Below are 19,419 nucleotides of genomic sequence, written 5' to 3'. Positions count from 1 at the left end.
TTCTCTCCCTTTTCCCCCTCTCCCTCTATCTCTCCCTTTTCCCCTCTCCCTTTTCCCCTCTCCCTCTATCTCTCCCTTTTCCCCTCTCCCTCTATCTCTCCCTTTTCCCCCTCTCCCTCTATCTCTCCCTTTTCCCCCTCTCCCTCTATCTCTCCCTTTTCCCCCTCTCCCTCTATCTCTCCCTTTTCCCCCTCTCCCTCTATCTCTCCCTTTTCCCCCTCTCCCTTTTCCCCCCCTCCTCTATCTCTCCCTTTTCCCCCTCTCCCTCTATCTCTCCCTTTTCCCCCTCTCCCCTCTATCTCTCCCTTTTCCCCCTCTCCCTCTATCTCTCCCTTTTCCCCCTCTCCCTCTATCTCTCCCTTTTCCCCCTCTCCCTTTTCCCCCTCTCCCTCTATCTCTCCCTTTTCCCCCTCTCCCTCTATCTCTCCCTTTTCCCTCTCTCCCTCTATGTGTCTTTGCCTCACCTGAAGCTCCAGGTTTCTTCACTTCTTGTTTGGTCACAAGCGCCCACTGAACAGGATCACGTGAGTCTGTGATCACGTGTTGGTCACGAGGTATCGGCCCAACCCGCGGTCCGGGGAATGCGCATGCTCCGTTCCCACTCCGTGATCATTTGAACGGGAAGACGCCATCTTTAATACAGGCAACCGGACGCTGAGTGTGGCGCCACCTGGCGGCTGTGTGAGGCAAGTCGTGTGTCAGCCTCCATCCTCACTCCTTCTCTCCATCCTCACCTCTATCCTCACCTCTTCCTTCTATCCTCATTCATAGAGTCATAGGGGATTAGAATAGATAGGTGCTCTATGACTCTATGAATGAGGATAGAGGGCAGGAAAATGGGATTAGAATAGATAGGTGCTATTTTCCTGCCCTTGGCCCATAGCATTGTCTGCTATGGCATTTCAAGTGCTCATCTAAATACTTCTTAAATGTTGTGAGGGTTCCTGCCTCTACCACCTCTTCAGGCAGTGTGTTCCAGATTCCAACCACCCTCTGGGTGAAAAATGTTTTCCTCAAATCCCCTCTAAACCTCCTGCCCCTTACCTTAAATCTATGCCCCCTGGTTATTGATCCCTCCGCTAAGGGAAAAAGTTTCTTCCTATCTATCCTATCATTGCCCCTCATAATTTTGTATACCTCAATCATGTCCCCCCTCAGCCTTCTCTGCTCTAATGAAAACAACCCTAGCCTTTTCATAGCTGAAATGCTCCAGCCAGGCAACATCCTGGTGAATCTCCTCTGCACCCTCTCCAGTGCAATCACATCCTTCCTATAGTGTGGTGACCAGAACTGTACACAGTACTCCAGCTGTGGCCTAACTAGCATTTTATACAGCTCCATCATAACCTCCCTGCTCTTATATTCTATGCCTCGGCTAATAATATGCCTTCCTAACCACCTTATCTACCTGTGCTGCTGCCTTCAGTGATCTATGGACAGGTACACCAAGGCCCCTCTGACCCTCTGTACTTCCTAGGGTCCTACCATCCATTCTATATTCCGTTGCCTTGTTAGTCCTCCCAAAATGCATCACCTCACACTTCTCAGGATTAAATTCCATTTGCCAGTGCTCCGCCCATCTTACCAGCCCATCTATATCGTCCTGTAATCTAAGGCTTTCCTCCTCACTATTTACGACACCACCAATTTTCGTGTCATCTGCGAACTTACTGATCAAATCTCCTATATTCACGTCTAAATCATTAATGTACACTACAAACAGCAAGGGTCCCAGCACCGATCCCTGTGGTACACCACTGGTCACAGGCTTCCACTCGCATAAACAACCCTTGACCATCACCCTCTGCCTCCTGCCACTAAGCCAATTTTGGATCCAATTTGCCAAATTGCCCTGGATCCCATGGGCTCTTACCTTCTTGACCAATCTCCCATGTGGGACTTTATCAAAAACCTTACTGAAGTCCATGTAGACTACATCAACTGCTTTACCCTCATCTGCACATCTAGTCACCTCCTCGAAAAATTCAATCACATTTGTTAGACATGATCTCCCCCTGACAAAGCCATGCTGACTATCCCTGATTAATCCCTGCCTCTCCAACTGGAGATTAATCCTGTCCCTCAGAATTTTTACAATAGTTTCCCAACCACTGATGTTAGGCTCACCGGCCTGTAATTACCTGGTTTATCCCTGCTACCCTTCTTGAATAATGGTACCACATTCACTGTCCTCCAATCCTCTGGTACCTCTCCTGTGGCCAGAGAGGATTTGAAAATTTGTGTCAGAGCCCCTGCTATCTCCTCCCTTGCCTCACATAACAGCCTGGGATACATCTCATCTGGGCCTGAGGATTTATCCACTTTTAAGCCTGCTAAAACAGCCAATACTTCCTCCCTTTCAATGCTAATTTGTTCAACCTTGAACAACCTTTCTGCACCACACTCTCAGGCAGTGCATTCCAGATCCTAACCACTCGCTGTATAGGAAAGGTTTTCCTCAGGTCCCCATTGCTTCTTTTGCTAATCACCTGAAATCAATGTTCTTTGTTTCATGACCATTCTGCCAATGGGAACAGTTTCTCCCTATCTACTCTGTCCTGATCCCTCATAATTTTGAACCTCTTTCAAATGGGCACAACCTGGTAAAGAGTGGGATCCAAGACTGTCTAACAATGCACTTGGAGGCCTTGGTTCATGAGTTGGGGAGGAGGGGAGATGTCACCTATCCACAAGAACCTCAGGAGGCCCTCTCAGAAGACAGTGGGAGCAGAAAGCCATTGGGGTCAATGCCAGGAGTCGTGTAAGTTCAACGACCTCACACAAGTCAAGGACGGTGAATGCATCTTCAAATGCCAAATCCCACTAAACTGCAGCACTAACCTCAGCCAATTCACCAAATCTGCCTCCCTCCTCAGCACTCACCTACCGACAATCTCCATCAATCACCACACATACCTGACATTCCCCTACCCTCACTCACTGCTGCAAACCTCAAACCCACATCTCACAGCTTGCACTCACTGTCAACTATTCAACCATGACAGCCACATCGCTCACTCACATTGCACCATCCTCACTGGCCCACTTCTCTCCCTCTCTTTCAAGACAAGGTGGTGTATTACCAGAGGCAGCAGCACCTAACTGGCAGGAGAGAGGCACAGCTGTATATCCTAACACCCATGGAGGAGATGGTGCTGTCCGCCATTGGAGCTGCCATGTCTGAGACCATGGCCAGTGGCAGGGCTGTAACCATCGTACCCTCGTAACCTAATCCTCCTTCTCACATCTCACAACCTATTCCGATTTACAAGCTTCCGATGGTGTATGCATACAGTCCCTCCCCTCATCACAACCCTTGCCTTGTCACTTTCTCCTTTCAGATACCCCAGAACTGCCAGCTGGTCACACAGTGGTGGGGCAACAAGAGGTGATGAAGAAGAGACACCATCACTCATGCTCACTGCCGCCAGCTCAGACACTGGCACCGCCTGTACTTCAGAGGACAGATTAGAGGCAGGATCTGCGTGTGATGAGGCAGCGGGCAGGAGTGGCCCACAGCCAGGGTAGGGGGCAAGGATATCAGTGGTGCCAGCTCGCCGAGGGATGACCAGCTCTGCTGCAGAGAATTCAGATGAGGACTTTGATGGGGCAGGTGACAGGAGAATGCTGATTGATATGTACAATAAAATACTTGGAGCAGTGGGAGATCTGCCAGAAAGACTGTGGTCAACGTTAAGGAGCATAGAGGAGTCCAGCACCAACTTGGCACAGGGCTTTGCGCAGACCTTGGAGCCCATCATCTCGTGGAAATGGTGACCAACACCCTGAGAACACTTGTGGGCCCAACCATGATGCAATGTTTAATGGCTCAACTTCTATTCCATAGGAGTACACAGAAACAGGCCATTCGGCCCAACCAGTCCATGTTGACATTATGCCTCCTCTCAAATTTCCTCCTCCATGTTTATCATCATAACCCTCTATTCCCTTCCCCCCCCCCCCCCACCCCCCCCGCACATGCTTGTATAATTTCCCCTTAAATGTATCTATATTATTCACTTCAACCACTCCCTGTGGTAGTGAGTTCCACATTCTCACCACCCTCTGGCGAAAGGAGTTTCTTCTGAATTCCCGATTGGATTTCTTGGTGACTATCTTATACTGACAGCCTCTAATTGTGCTCTTTCCCACAGGAGGAAACATTCTCTCCATATCCACTCTTCGCAAAACCTGTCATCATTTTAAAGACCTTTGTTCTGTCGCCCCTCAGCCTTCGCTTTTCAATAGAAAAGAGCCCCAGCCTGTTTATCCTTTCCTGCATTTCTGGCCTCCTCCTTGTAACTCTTCCCTGCAGACTCTCCAGTCCAGTTCAGTCTCTCTATATCCTTTTGACAATATAGTAACCAGCAGCAACCACCCAATGCCATGCATGGCCCGCTTGCTGCCACCATAGCTGTGCATTACAGCGTTTAAAGGGGCTTGCAGGCTGTCACAACAGTCCAGCAATCCGTTCTCCAACAGATTACTCGGATTGCTGAGGTGCCACCGCAGGGGAGTGGCAGCAGCTGAACGGACACAAACCTACTGCCCTCCCCCTCAGGACGAAAGCACTTGTCCTCCCAACACTTCCGCCCATGCCCTTGCTGTTGCCTCTCAGCCAGCCAGCCCAGACTGCTGCTGCCCATCCTGGATGACCCAGAGCTGCTGGAGGGTGTCCTGCGAGGCCTTCTGCAGTCTCCAGCAGGGAAAGTCAGCTGCCTTCCACCAGCCACACAGCTACCACTGGGGTAGCACCTCATAGCAGCACCAGGGCAGGCAAAGACACATAGAACATAGAACATTACAGCGCAGTACAGGCCCTTCGGCCCTCGATGTTGCGCCGACCTGTGAAACCATCTGACCTACACTATTCCATTTTCATCCATATGTCTATCCAATGACCACTTAAATGCCCTTAAAGTTGGCGAGTCTACTACTGTTGCAGGCAGGGCGTTCCACGCCCCTACTACTCTCTGAGTAAAGAAACTACCTCTAACATCTGTCCTATATCTATCAAACCTCAACTTAAAGCTATGTCCCCTCGTGTTTGCCATCACCATCCGAGGAAAAAGACTCTCACTATCCACCCTATTTAACCCTCTGATTATCTTATATGTCTCTATTAAGTCACCTCTCCTCCTCCTTCTCTCTAACGAAAACAACCTCAAGTCCCTCAGCCTTTCCTCGTAAGACCTTCCCTCCATACCAGGCAACATCCTAGTAAATCTCCTCTGCACCCTTTCCAAAGCTTCCACATCCTTCCTATAATGCGGTGACCAGAACTGCACGCAATACTCCAGGTGCGGTCTCACCAGAGTTTTGTACAGCTGCAGCATGACCTCGTGGCTCCGAAACTCGATCCCCCTACTAATAAAAGCTAACACACCATATGCCTTCTTAACAGCCCTATTAACCTGGGTAGCAACCTTCAGGGATTTATGTACCTGGACACCAAGATCTCTCTGCTCATCTACACTACCAAGAATCTTCCCATTAGCCCAGTACTCTGCATTCCTGTTACTCCTTCCAAAGTGAATCACCTCACACTTCTCCGCATTAAACTCCATTTGCCATCTCTCAGCCCAGCTCTGCAACCTATCTATGTCCCTCTGTAACCTACAACATCCTTCGGCACTATCCACAACTCCACCGACCTTCGTGTCATCCGCAAATTTACTAACCCACCCTTCTACACCCTCTTCCAGGTCATTTATAAAAATGACAAACATGGAAGACTGGCTCCAAGGCCAATGAGTTAATATCTGTAATTTGGCATGGCTTGATTTATAAATTTAGTTTGGAATGTTTGTTTTGTGGTGGCTTCTATTTCAGCATGGCGACAAAGAGAACAATGGGAAGGGTAAGGTGGTGGAAAGGGCTGCCCGCTCATGATGGCGAGGTTGTGCAGTGGGCAGCAGATCAACATGAATCTTTTCACTCGCTCTGCTGCCTATTGTAGGGCCTGTCCGGAGGAGTCCAAGCAGGCGAAGCATAGTTTCAGTACGCCAGTGTTCTGCTCTTGTACATTTTGTCTGGCAGCATGGCTATCATTCTACACATGCTGCACACATTGGGCTGGATCACAGAGCCGTCACGCTGTTTAGCACATCGGCTCATTTAAATGGCTGGGGCAGACTTCCCCCACCTCCCCCGATGGCGTGGAATTGTATTCAACCACAATCTGTAACCTCATGGCCTGGCATATCCCCCTCCCTACTATTACCATCAAGCTGGGAGACCAACCCTGCTTCAATGAAGAGTGCAGGAGGGTATACCAGGAGAAGCACCAGGCATGCCTTCAAATGAGGTGTCAACCTGGTGAAGCAACAACACAGGACTACATGCGTGCCAAATAGTGTAATCTGAATGTGATAGACAGAGCTAATCAATCCCACAACCAATGGATCAGATCTAAGCTCTGCAGTCCTGCCACATCCAGCCATGAATGGTAGTGGACAATTAAACAACTAACTGGAGGAGGTGGCTCCACAACTATCCCCATCCTCAATGATGGGGGAGCCCAGCACATCAGTGCGAAAGATAAGGCTGAAGCATTTGCAACAATCTTCAGCCAGAAGTGCTGAGTTGATGATCCATCTCGGCCTCCTCCTGAAGTCCCCAGCATCACAGATGCCAGACTTCAGCCCATTCGATTCACTCCACGTGATATCAAGAAATGACTGAAGGCACTGGATACTGCAAAGGCTATGTATGGGCCCTGACAACATTCCGGCAATAGTACTGAAGACTTGTGCTCCAGAACCTGCCGCACCCCTAGCCAAGCTGTTTCAGTACAGCTACAACACTGGCATCTACCCGGCAGTGTGGAAAATTGCCCAGGTATGTCCTGTACACAAAAAGCAGGACAAATCTAACCCGGTCAATTACCGCCCCATCAGTCCATTCTTGATAATCAGTAAAGTGATGGAAAGTGTCATCGACAGTGCTATCAATCAGCATTTGCTCAGCAATAACCTGCTCAGTGACGCTCAGTTTGGGCTCCGCCAGGGCCACTCATCTCCTGACCTCATTACAGCCTTGGTTCAAACATGGACAAAAGAGCTGAATTCCAGAGGTGAGGTGAGAGTGACTGCCCTTGACATCAAGGCAGCATTTGACCGAGTATGGCATCAAGGAGCCCTAGCAAAACTGAGGTCAATGGGAAGTGGTCCCTGGGATGAGGGGGTTGTCCTATGATGAGAGGCTGAGTAAATTGGGCCTATATTCTCTGGAGTTTAGAAGAATGAGAGGCGATCTAATTGAGACATACAAGATTCTGAAAGGGCTTGATAGGGTAGAAGCTGAGAGATTGTTCCCACTGGTCTGGGAATCTAAAACACAGGGACACAGTCTCAGGATAAGGACTGAGAAGCAGAGAAATTACTGCACTCAAAGGGTTGTGAATCTTTGGAATTCTCTACCCCAGAGGGTTGTGGATGCTCCATCATTGAATATATTTAAGGCTGGGATAGATAGTTTCTTGGCCTCTCCGGGAATCAAGGGATATGGGAAGCGGGCAGGAAAGTGGAATTGAAGCCCAAGATCAGCCATGATCGTATTGAATGGCAGAGCATGATCGATGGGCGATGGGGCCTACTTCTGCTCCTATTTCTTGTGTTCTTCAATTGGGGGAAAACTCTCCGCTGGTTGGAGTCATACCTAGCGCTAAAGAAGATGGTTGTGGTTGTTGGAGGTCAATCATCTCAGCTCCAGGACATCACTGCAGGAGTTTCTCAGGGTAGTGTCCTAGGTCCAACCATATTCAGCTGCTTCAATCATAAGGTCAGAAGTCCAGGCAATATCCAGGCTTGGGCTGATAAGTGTCAAGTAACATTCACGCCACACAAGTGCCAGGCAATGACTATCTCCAACAAGAAAGAATCTAACCATCTCCCCTTGACATTCAATGGCATTACGATCGCTGAATCCCCCACTATCAACATCCTTGGCGCTACCATTGACCAGAAACTGAACTGGAGTAGCCATATAAATACCGTGGCTACAAGAGGAGGTCAGAGGCTAGGAATCCTGCGGCGAGTAACTCACCTCCTGACTCCCCAAAACCTGTCCACCATCTAGAAGGCACAAGTCAGGAGTGTTATGGAATACTCTCCACTTGCCTGGATGGGTGCAGCTCCAACACTCAAGAAGCTCAACACCATCCAGGACAAAACAGCCCACTTGACTGGCACCCTATCCACCACCTTAAACATTCCCTCCCTCCAACACCGACGCACAGTGGCAGCAGTTTGTACCATCTACAAGATGCACCAAGGCTCCTTAGACAGCACCTTCCAAACCCACGACCTCTACCACCTGGAAGGGCAAGGGCAGCAGATGTATGGGAATACCACCACCTGCAAGTTCCCCTCCAAGTCACACACCATCCTGACTTGGAACTCTATCGCTGTACCTTCACTGTCGCAGGGTCAAAATCCTGGAACTCCCTTCCTAACAGCACTGTGGGTATACCTACCCCAAATGGACTACAGCGGTTCAGGAAGGCAGCTCACCACCACCTTCTCAAGGGCAATTAGGGATGGGCAATAAACGCTGGCCTGGCCAGTGACGCCCACATCCCATGAATGAATAAAAAAAATCCACTAACTCCAATCATTAACCCAAACAACCATGAATAGCCATGAATCCCTGACATCTAACCCTAAACCTTAACTCATGCGTTGCCAGTGGCGTGACACATCATCAATAATGATATGGTTGTTAATGCAGGTTGGTTACACTAGTTACTTTGCATTAATAAATGGACACTGAGTGAAGGAAGGAGATATTAGGATGGCGACCAAAAGCTTGGTCAAGGAAGTGGGTTTTAGTGGGGTTGAGGAGAGGGAGGCAAAGAGGCAGAGGTGTTTGCAGAGGGATTTACAAATCATGGAGCTTCGATGGTGATGGCATGGCCGTCAATGGTGGAAGGAGGCAGGGATACACAAGAGGAATGGAGATTTGGAAGGTTGTGGAGTTGCAGGAGGTTATAGAGATAGGGAGATGGAGTTATTTGCAAACGAGGGTGAGAACTTTAAAACTGAGGTATTACCAGACCGGGAGCCAGTGAACGCCAGTGAGCACAGGCGTGCTAGGTTAATGGGACTTGGTGCGAGTTAGGACACAGGCAGCAGAGCAACCACTATACCATTGCACAATGTGGTATACCATCGCACAATGTGGTATACCATCTAGACAGATACATGAATGGGCAGGAAGTAAAGAGATACAGACCCTTAGAAAACAGGCGACAGGTTTAGATAGAGGATTTGGATCGGCGTAGGCTTGGAGGGCCGAAGGGCCTGTTCCTGTGCTGTAATTTTCTTTGTTCTTTGTTCTTTGTTATACCATCATGAAATGTTGTATACCACCACACAATGTGGTATACCATCACGAAAAGTTGTATACCATCGCACAATGTGGTATACCATCACGAAATGTTGTATACCATCACACAATGTGGTATACCATCGCACAATGTGGTATACCATCACGAAATGTTGTATACCACCACACAATGTGGTATACCATCACGAAATGTTGTATACCATCACACAATGTGGTATACCATCACGAAATGTTGTATACCATCACACAATGTGGTATACCATCACACAATGTGGTATACCATCACGAAATGTGGTATACCATCACGAAATGTTGTATACCATCGCACAATGTGGTATACCATAACGAAATGTTGTATACCATCACGAAATGTTGTATACCACCACACAATGTGGTATACCATCGCACAATGTGGTATACCATCACACAATGTGGTATACCATCACGAAATGTTGTATACCACCACACAATGTGGTATACCATCACACAATGTGGTATACTATCACGAAATGTTGTATACCATCACACAATGTGGTATACCATCACACAATGTGGTATACCATCACGAAATGTTGTATACCATCGCACAATGTGGTATACCATCACGAAATGTTGTATACCATCACACAATGTGGTATACCATCACACAATGTGGTATACCATCACGAAATGTTGCATACCATCGCACAATGTACTATACCATCACACAATGTGGTATACCATCACGAAATGCTGTATACCATTGCACAATGTGGTATACCATCGCGAAATGTGACAACAAAGACTGGAGTGTATACCATCACGAAATGTTGCATACCATCGCACAATGTACTATACCATCACACAATGTGGTATACCATCACGAAATGTTGTATACCATTGCACAATGTGGTATACCATCGTGAAATGTGACAACAAAGACTGGAGTGTATACCATCACGAAATGTTGCATACCATCGCACAATGTACTATACCATCGCACAATGTGGTATACCATCACGAAATGTTGCATACCATCGCACAATGTACTATACCATCACACAACGTGGTATACCATCACGAAATGTTGTATACCATCGCACAATGTACTATACCATCGCACAATGTGGTATACCATCACGAAATGTTGTATACCATCACAAAATGTGGTATACCATCACGAAATGTTGTATACCATCACACAATGTGGTATACCATCACGAAATGTTGTATACCATTGCACAATGTGGTATACCATCGCGAAATGTGACAACAAAGACTGGAGTGTATACCATCACGAAATGTTGCATACCATCGCACAATGTACTATACCATCACACAATGTGGTATACCATCACGAAATGTTGTATACCATCACACAATGTGGTATACCATCACACAATGTGGTATACCATCACGAAATGTTGTATACCATCGCACAATGTGGTATACCATCACGAAATGTTGCATACCATCGCACAATGTACTATACCATCACACAATGTGGTATACCATCACGAAATGTTGTATACCATCACAAAATGTGGTATACCATCACGAAATGTTGTATACCATCACACAATGTGGTATACCATCACGAAATGTTGTATACCATTGCACAATGTGGTATACCATCGCGAAATGTGACAACAAAGACTGGAGTGTATACCATCACGAAATGTTGCATACCATCGCACAATGTACTATACCATCACACAATGTGGTATACCATCACGAAATGTTGTATACCATCACACAATTTGGTATACCATCACACAATGTGGTATACCATCACGAAATGTTGTATACCATCGCACAATGTGGTATACCATCACGAAATGTTGCATACCATCGCACAATGTGGTGTACCATCGCGAAATGTGACAACAAAGACTGGAGTGTAGAACCTCAGCAAGGTTCCGATTGTAAATCATTCTATTGGTAAAAAAAAGAGCACATTCTGGAACAATGTTTTTTTTTAGAAAATAAGAGAATTTGGAAAACAGACTCGAAGAAAACGGCACAAACTGATCATCAAAGGAGGGGAGACAGACTTGCAGCAAAGCCACTGAGCAAACCTTCAATGGGACGAGAGATTTACTGGCCATCTGTACGTTTAATCTTGACATATACAGAGGAGAAACAGTTATCAATGATGAATTGAGTGATTAGATCGTTCCTCCGCCGTCTTCATCTCTTCTTTTCTCATTCTTTCCTTCGCACCTCCCAAGTTATGGTCAAACATGACCGCTTGTATGGATGAGGTCAAGGTGGATGAGGTCAGGGAGTGCAGGGAGCGTGGCTACCTGTTGACCCAGAAGAAGATCGGCTCAGGGTCATTTTCCAAAGTTTACCTGGGTGTCCCCACCCAGGAGAAGATTGGTTGCAATTTCCGATTGGCTGTTGGGCTACGGAACAAGCAGGATAACAAGGTTAGTGTGGCGGGGGTTTGTGAAAAGCTGCGGGTGTGGGCAAGGGGAGGGGGTGGTGATGTGTGCTGTGCAATGCAGATTGGCTCAAAGTGGTACTTAACAAAGGAGAAGCGGGGAGTGACGACACCTTGAAGGAGGTCAGTCCAGATCATGGTACCATTGGGCAAGGGAATTCACAGGTGGGAACAGCAAAGAGTAGAAATGTAGTCGCTATAGGAGATACCATAGTTAGAAGAACAGACAGGCGTTTATGCACCCGTCATCGTGAGTCCAGCATGGGGTGCAGCACTGTCAGAGGGTCAGTACTAAGAGAGTGCTGCACTGTCGGAGGGTCAGTACTGAGAGAGTGCTGCACTGTCGGAGGGTCGGTGCTGAGGGATCAGTGCACTGTCGGAGGGTCAGTACTAAGAGAGTGCTGCACTGTCGGAGGGTCAGTACTGAGAGAGTGCTGCACTGTCGGAGGGTCGGTGCTGAGGGATCAGTGCACTGTCGGAGGGTCAGTACTAAGAGAGTGCTGCACTGTTGGAGGGTCGGTACTGAGGGAGTGCTGCACTGTCGGAGGGTCGGTACTGAGGGAGTGCTGCACTGTCGGAGGGTCGGTACTGAGGGAGTGCTGCACTGTCAGAGGGTCAGTACTAAGAGAGTGCTGCACTGTCGGAGGGTCAGTACTGAGGGAGTGCTGCACTGTCAGAGGGTCAGTACTAAGAGAGTGCTGCACTGTCGGAGGGTCAGTACTGAGGGAGTGCTGCACTGTCAGAGGGTCAGTACTAAGGGAGTGCTGCACTGTCGGAAGGTCAGTACTGAGGGAGTGCTGCACTGCCAGAGGGTCAGTACTAAGAGAGTGCTGCACTGTCGGAGGGTCAGTACTGAGGGAGTGCTGCACTGTCGGAGGGTCGGTACTGAGGGAGTGCTGCACTGTCAGAGGGTCAGTACTAAGAGAGTGCTGCACTGTCGGAGGGTCAGTACTGAGGGAGTGCTGCACTGTCAGAGGGTCAGTATTAAGAGAGTGCTGCACTGTCGGAGGGTCAGTACTGAGGGAGTGCTGCACTGTCAGAGGGTCAGTACTAAGGGAGTGCTGCACTGTCGGAAGGTCAGTACTGAGGGAGTGCTGCACTGTCAGAGGGTCAGTACTAAGAGAGTGCTGCACTGTCGGAGGGTCAGTACTGAGAGAGTGCTGCACTGTCGGAGGGTCGGTACTGAGGGAGTGCTGCACTGTCAGAGGGTCAGTACTGAGGGAGCGCTGCACTGTCGGAGGGTCAGTACTGAGGGAGCGCTGCACTGCCGGAGGGTCGGTACTGAGGTAGTGCTGCACTGTCTGAGGGTCAGTACTGAGGGATCAGTGCACTGTTGGAGGGTCAGTACAGAGGGAGCGCTGCACTGTCGGTGGGTCACTACTGAGGGATCACTTCACTGTTGGAGGGTCTGTACTGAGGGATCAGTGCACTGTTGGAGGGTCAGTACTGAGGGAGTGCTGCACTGTCGGAGGGTCAGTACTGAGAGAGTGCTGCACTGTCGGAGGGTCAGTACTGAGGGAGAACTACACTGTCGGAGGGTCAGTACTGAGGGAGTGCTGCACTGTCGGAGGGTCAGTACTAAGAGAGTGCTGCACTGTCGGAGGGTCGGTGCTGAGGGATCAGTGCACTGTCGGAGGGCCAGTACTGAGAGAGTGCTGCACTGTCGGAGGGTCGGTGCTGAGGGATCAGTGCACTGTCGGAGGGCCAGTACTAACAGAGTGCTGCACTGTTGGAGGGTCGGTACTGAGGGATCAGTGCACTGTTGGAGGGTCAGTACTGAGGGAGTGCTGCACTGTCGGAGGGTCGGTACTGAGGGAGTGCTGCACTGTCAGAGGGTCAGTACTAAGAGAGTGCTGCACTGTCGGAGGGTCAGTACTGAGGGAGTGCTGCACTGTCAGAGGGTCAGTACTAAGAGAGTGCTGCACTGTCGGAGGGTCAGTACTGAGGGAGTGCTGCACTGTCAGAGGTTCAGTACGATGAGAGTGCTGCACTGTCGGAGGGTCAGTACTGAGAGAGTGCTGCACTGTCGGAGGGTCGGTACTGAGGGAGTGCTGCACTGTCGGAGGGTCAGGACTGAGGGAGTGCTGCACTGTTGGAGGGTCAGTTCTGAGAGAGCGCTGCACTGTCGGAGGGTCGGTACTGAGGTAGTGCTGCACTGTCGGAGGGTCAGTACTGAGGGATCAGTGCACTTTTGGAGGGTCAGTACTGAGGGAGCGCTGCACTATCGGAGGGTCAGTACTGAGGGAGCGCTGCACTATCGTAGGGTCGGTACTGAGGGAGTGCCGCAATGACCGAGGGTCATTACTGAGGGAGTGCTGCACTGTCGGAGGGACTGTACTGAGGGAGCACGGCACTGTCGAAGGATCAGTACTGAGGGAGTGCTGCACTGTCGGAGGGTCAGTCCTGAGGGAGCACTGCACTGTCGGAGGATCAGTACTGAGGGAGCACTGCACGGTCGGAGGATCAGTACTGAGTGAGTGCTGCACTGTCGGAGGGTCAGTCCTGAGGGAGCACTGCACTGTCGAAGGATCAGTACTGAGGGAGTGCTGCACTGTCGGAGGGTCAGTCCTGAGGGAGCACTGCACTGTCGGAGGATCAGTACTGAGGGAGTGCTGCACTGTCAGAGGGTCAGTACTGAGGGAGTGCTGCACTGCCGGAGGGTCGGTACTGAGGTAGTGCTGCACTGTCTGAGGGTCAGTACTGAGAGAGTGCTGCACTGTCGGAGGGTCAGTACTGAGGGAGAGGTGCACTGTGGGAGGGTCAGTACTGAGGGAAAACTGCACTGTCGGAGGGGCAGTACTAAGAGAGTGCTGCACTGTGGAAGGGTCAGTACTGAGGGACCACTGCAATGTCGGAGGGTCAGTACTGAGAGAGCGCTGCACTGACAGAGAGTCAGTACTGAAGGAGTGCTGCACTGTCGGAGGGTCAGTACTGAGGGAGCGCTGTACTGTCAGAGGGTCAGTACTGAGGGAGTGCTGCACTGTCGGAAGGTCAGTACTGAGGGAGCGCTGCACTGTCGGAGGGTCAGTACTGAGGGAGTGCTGCACTGTCAGAGGGTCAGTACTGAGGGAGTGCTGCACTGTCGGAAGGTCAGTACTGAGGGAGCGCTGCACTGTCAGAGGGTCAGTACTGAGGGAGTGCTGCACAGTCGGAGGGTCAGTACTAAGAGTGTGCTGCACTGTCAGAGGGTCAGTACTGAGGGAGTGCTGCACTGTCGGAAGGTCAGTAGTGAGGGAGCGCTGCACTGTCAGAGGTTCAGTACTGAGGGAGTGCTCCACTGTCGGAGGGTCAGTACTGAGGGAGTGCTGCACTGTCGGAAGGTCAGTACTGAGGGAGTGCTGCACTGTCGGAGGGTCAGTACTGAGAGAGTGCTGCACTGTCGGAGGGTCTGTACTGAGGGATCAGTGCACTGTTGGAGGGTCAGTACTGAGGGAGTGCTGCACTGTCGGAGGGTCAGTACTGAGAGAGTGCTGCACTGTCGGAGGGTCAGTACTGAGGGAGTGCTGCACTGTCGGAGGGTCAGTACTGAGGGAGCGCCGCACTGTCGGAGGGTCAGTACTGAGGGAGCGCTGCACTGTCGGAGGGTCAGTACTGAGGGAGAACTGCACTGTCGGAGGGTCTGTACTGAGGGATCAGTGCACTGTTGGAGGGTCAGTACTAAGAGAGTGCTGCACTGTCGGAGGGTCAGTACTGAGAGAGTGCTGCACTGTCGGAGGGTCGGTACTGAGGGATCAGTGCACTGTTGGAGGGTCAGTACTGAGGGAGTGCTGCACTGTCGGTGGGTCAGTACTAAGAGAGTGCTGCACTGTCGGAGGGTCAGTACTGAGAGAGTGCTGCACTGTCGGAGGGTCGGTGCTGAGGGATCAGTGCACTGTCGGAGGGTCAATACTAAGAGAGTGCTGCACTGTTGGAGGGTCGGTACTGAGGGATCAGTGCACTGTTGGAGGGTCGGTACTGAGGGAGAGCTGCACTGTCGGAGGGTCGGTACTGAGGGAGTGCTGCACTGCCGGAGGGTCGGTACTGAGGTAGTGCTGCACTGTCTGAGGGTCAGTACTGAGAGAGTGCTGCACTGTCGGAGGGTCAGTACTGAGGGAGTGCTGCACTGTCAGAGGGTCAGTACTAAGAGAGTGCTGCACTGTCGGAGGGTCAGTACTGAGGGAGTGCTGCACTGTCAGAGGGTCAGTACTAAGGGAGTGCTGCCCTGTCGGAAGGTCAGTACTGAGGGAGTGCTGCACTGTCAGAGGGTCAGTACTAAGAGAGTGCTGCACTGTCGGAGGGTCAGTACTGAGGGAGCGCTGCACTATCGTAGGGTCGGTACTGAGGGAGTGCCGCAATGACCGAGGGTCATTACTGAGGGAGTGCTGCACTGTCGGAGGGACTGTACTGAGGGAGCACGGCACTGTCGAAGGATCAGTACTGAGGGAGTGCTGCACTGTCGGAGGGTCAGTCCTGAGGGAGCACTGCACTGTCGGAGGATCAGTACTGAGGGAGCACTGCACGGTCGGAGGATCAGTACTGAGTGAGTGCTGCACTGTCGGAGGGTCAGTCCTGAGGGAGCACTGCACTGTCGAAGGATCAGTACTGAGGGAGTGCTGCACTGTCGGAGGGTCAGTCCTGAGGGAGCACTGCACTGTCGGAGGATCAGTACTGAGGGAGTGCTGCACTGTCAGAGGGTCAGTACTGAGGGAGTGCTGCACTGCCGGAGGGTCGGTACTGAGGTAGTGCTGCACTGTCTGAGGGTCAGTACTGAGAGAGTGCTGCACTGTCGGAGGGTCAGTACTGAGGGAGAGGTGCACTGTGGGAGGGTCAGTACTGAGGGAAAACTGCACTGTCGGAGGGGCAGTACTAAGAGAGTGCTGCACTGTGGAAGGGTCAGTACTGAGGGACCACTGCAATGTCGGAGGGTCAGTACTGAGAGAGCGCTGCACTGACAGAGAGTCAGTACTGAAGGAGTGCTGCACTGTCGGAGGGTCAGTACTGAGGGAGCGCTGTACTGTCAGAGGGTCAGTACTGAGGGAGTGCTGCACTGTCGGAAGGTCAGTACTGAGGGAGCGCTGCACTGTCGGAGGGTCAGTACTGAGGGAGTGCTGCACTGTCAGAGGGTCAGTACTGAGGGAGTGCTGCACTGTCGGAAGGTCAGTACTGAGGGAGCGCTGCACTGTCAGAGGGTCAGTACTGAGGGAGTGCTGCACTGTCGGAGGGTCAGTACTAAGAGAGTGCTGCACTGTCAGAGGGTCAGTACTGAGGGAGTGCTGCACTGTCGGAAGGTCAGTAGTGAGGGAGCGCTGCACTGTCAGAGGTTCAGTACTGAGGGAGTGCTCCACTGTCGGAGGGTCAGTACTGAGGGAGTGCTGCACTGTCGGAGGGTCAGTACTGAGGGAGTGCTGCACTGTCGGAGGGTCAGTACTGAGAGAGTGCTGCACTGTCGGAGGGTCTGTACTGAGGGATCAGTGCACTGTTGGAGGGTCAGTACTGAGGGAGTGCTGCACTGTCGGAGGGTCAGTACTGAGAGAGTGCTGCACTGTCGGAGGGTCAGTACTGAGGGAGTGCTGCACTGTCGGAGGGTCAGTACTGAGGGAGCGCCGCACTGTCGGAGGGTCAGTACTGAGGGAGCGCTGCACTGTCGGAGGGTCAGTACTGAGGGAGAACTGCACTGTCGGAGGGTCTGTACTGAGGGATCAGTGCACTGTTGGAGGGTCAGTACTAAGAGAGTGCTGCACTGTCGGAGGGTCAGTACTGAGAGAGTGCTGCACTGTCGGAGGGTCGGTACTGAGGGATCAGTGCACTGTTGGAGGGTCAGTACTGAGGGAGTGCTGCACTGTCGGAGGGTCAGTACTAAGAGAGTGCTGCACTGTCGGAGGGTCAGTACTGAGAGAGTGCTGCACTGTCGGAGGGTCAGTACTGAGAGAGTGCTGCACTGTCGGAGGGTCGGTGCTGAGGGATCAGTGCACTGTCGGAGGGTCAATACTAAGAGAGTGCTGCACTGTTGGAGGGTCGGTACTGAGGGATCAGTGCACTGTTGGAGGGTCGGTACTGAGGGAGAGCTGCACTGTCGGAGGGTCGGTACTGAGCGAGTGCTGCACTGTCAGAGGGTCAGTACTAAGAGAGTGCTGCACTGTCGGAGGGTCAGTACTGAGGGAGTGCTGCACTGTCAGAGGGTCAGTACTAAGAGAGTGCTGCACTGTCGGAGGGTCAGTACTGAGGGAGTGCTGCACTGTCAGAGGGTCAGTACTAAGGGAGTGCTGCCCTGTCGGAAGGTCAGTACTGAGGGAGTGCTGCACTGTCAGAGGGTCAGTACTAAGAGAGTGCTGCACTGTCGGAGGGTCAGTACTGCGAGAGTGCTGCACTGTCGGAGGGTCGGTACTGAGGGAGTGCTGCACTGTCGAAGGGTCAGTACTGAGGGAGTGCTGCACTGTCGGAGGGTCAGGACTGAGGGAGTGCTGCACTGTTGGAGGGTCAGTTCTGAGAGAGCGCTGCACTGTCGGAGGGTCGGTACTGAGGTAGTGCTGCACTGTCGGAGGGTCAGTACTGAGGGATCAGTGCACTTTTGGAGGGTCAGTACTGAGGGAGCGCTGCACTATCGGAGGGTCACTACTGAGGGAGCGCTGCACTATCGTAGGGTCGGTACTGAGGGAGTGCCGCAATGTCCGAGGGTCGGTACTGAGGTAGTGCTGCACTGTCTGAGGGTCAGTACTGAGAGAGTGCTGCACTGTCGGAGGGTCAGTACTGAGGGAGAGGTGCACTGTGGGAGGGTCAGTACTGAGGGAAAACTGCACTGTCGGAGGGGCAGTACTGAGATAGTGCTGCACTGTTGAAGGGTCAGTACTGAGGGACCTTTGCAATGTCGGAAGGTCAGTACTGAGAGAGCGCTGCACTGACAGAGAGTCAGTACTGAAGGAGTGCTGCACTGTCGGAGGGTCAGTACTGAGGGAGCGCTGCACTGTCAGAGGGTCAGTACTGAGGGAGTGCTGCACTGTCGGAAGGTCAGTACTGAGGGAGCGCTGCACTGTCGGAGGGTCAGTACTGAGGGAGTGCTGCACTGTCAGAGGGTCAGTACTGAGGGAGTGCTGCACTGTCGGAAGGTCAGTACTGAGGGAGCGCTGCACTGTCAGAGGGTCAGTACTGAGGGAGTGCTGCACTGTCGGAGGGTTAGTACTAAGAGAGTGCTGCACTGTCAGAGGGTCAGTACTGAGGGAGTGCTGCACTGTCGGAAGGTCAGTACTGAGGGAGCGCTGCACTGTCAGAGGTTCAGTACTGAGGGAGTGCTCCACTGTCGGAGGGTCAGTACTGAGAAAGTGCTGCACTGTCAGAGGGTCAGTACTGAGGGAGTGCTGCACTGTCGGAGGGTCAGTACTGAGGGAGTGCTGCACTGTCGGAGGGTCAGTACTGAAGGAGTGCTGCACTGTCGGAGGGACAGTACTGAGAGAGTGCTGCACTGTCGGAGGATCTGTACTGAGGGATCAGTGCACTGTTGGAGGGTCAGTACTGAGGGAGTGCTGCACTGCCGGAGGATCAGTACTGAGAGAGTGCTGCACTGTCGGAGGGTCAGTACTGAGGGAGTGCTGCACTGTCGGAGGGTCAGTACTGAGGGAGCGCCGCACTGTCGGAGGGTCAGTACTGAGGGAGCGCTGCACTGTCGGAGGGTC

General features: G+C 51.6%; 2 protein-coding genes across 2 annotated transcripts in view; one reads left to right on the top strand and one right to left on the bottom strand.

The window, feature by feature from the left end:
• LOC137381115 (maestro heat-like repeat-containing protein family member 1) overlaps window positions 1-3,758 on the bottom strand; it is a 124,674-nt gene extending 120,916 nt beyond the window's left edge. The window contains exon 1 of the mRNA XM_068053507.1: window positions 3,321-3,758. Within this exon, the coding sequence (XP_067909608.1) occupies window positions 3,321-3,758 (438 nt within the window). The remainder of the gene's footprint in view (window positions 1-3,320) is intronic.
• Window positions 3,759-11,570: 7,812 nt separating this feature from the next.
• The window catches only part of LOC137381104 (testis-specific serine/threonine-protein kinase 5-like), a 28,803-nt gene continuing 20,954 nt past the window's right edge, over window positions 11,571-19,419 (top strand). The window contains exon 1 of the mRNA XM_068053495.1: window positions 11,571-11,759. Coding sequence (XP_067909596.1) covers window positions 11,571-11,759 — 189 coding nt within the window. The remainder of the gene's footprint in view (window positions 11,760-19,419) is intronic.

This window comes from Heterodontus francisci, chromosome 2 (genome assembly GCF_036365525.1).
Source record: "Heterodontus francisci isolate sHetFra1 chromosome 2, sHetFra1.hap1, whole genome shotgun sequence".
NCBI lineage: Eukaryota > Metazoa > Chordata > Chondrichthyes > Heterodontiformes > Heterodontidae > Heterodontus > Heterodontus francisci.
The sequence above is the reverse complement of the archived record's forward strand: the minus strand, read 5'-3'. Positions and strand labels throughout refer to the sequence as shown.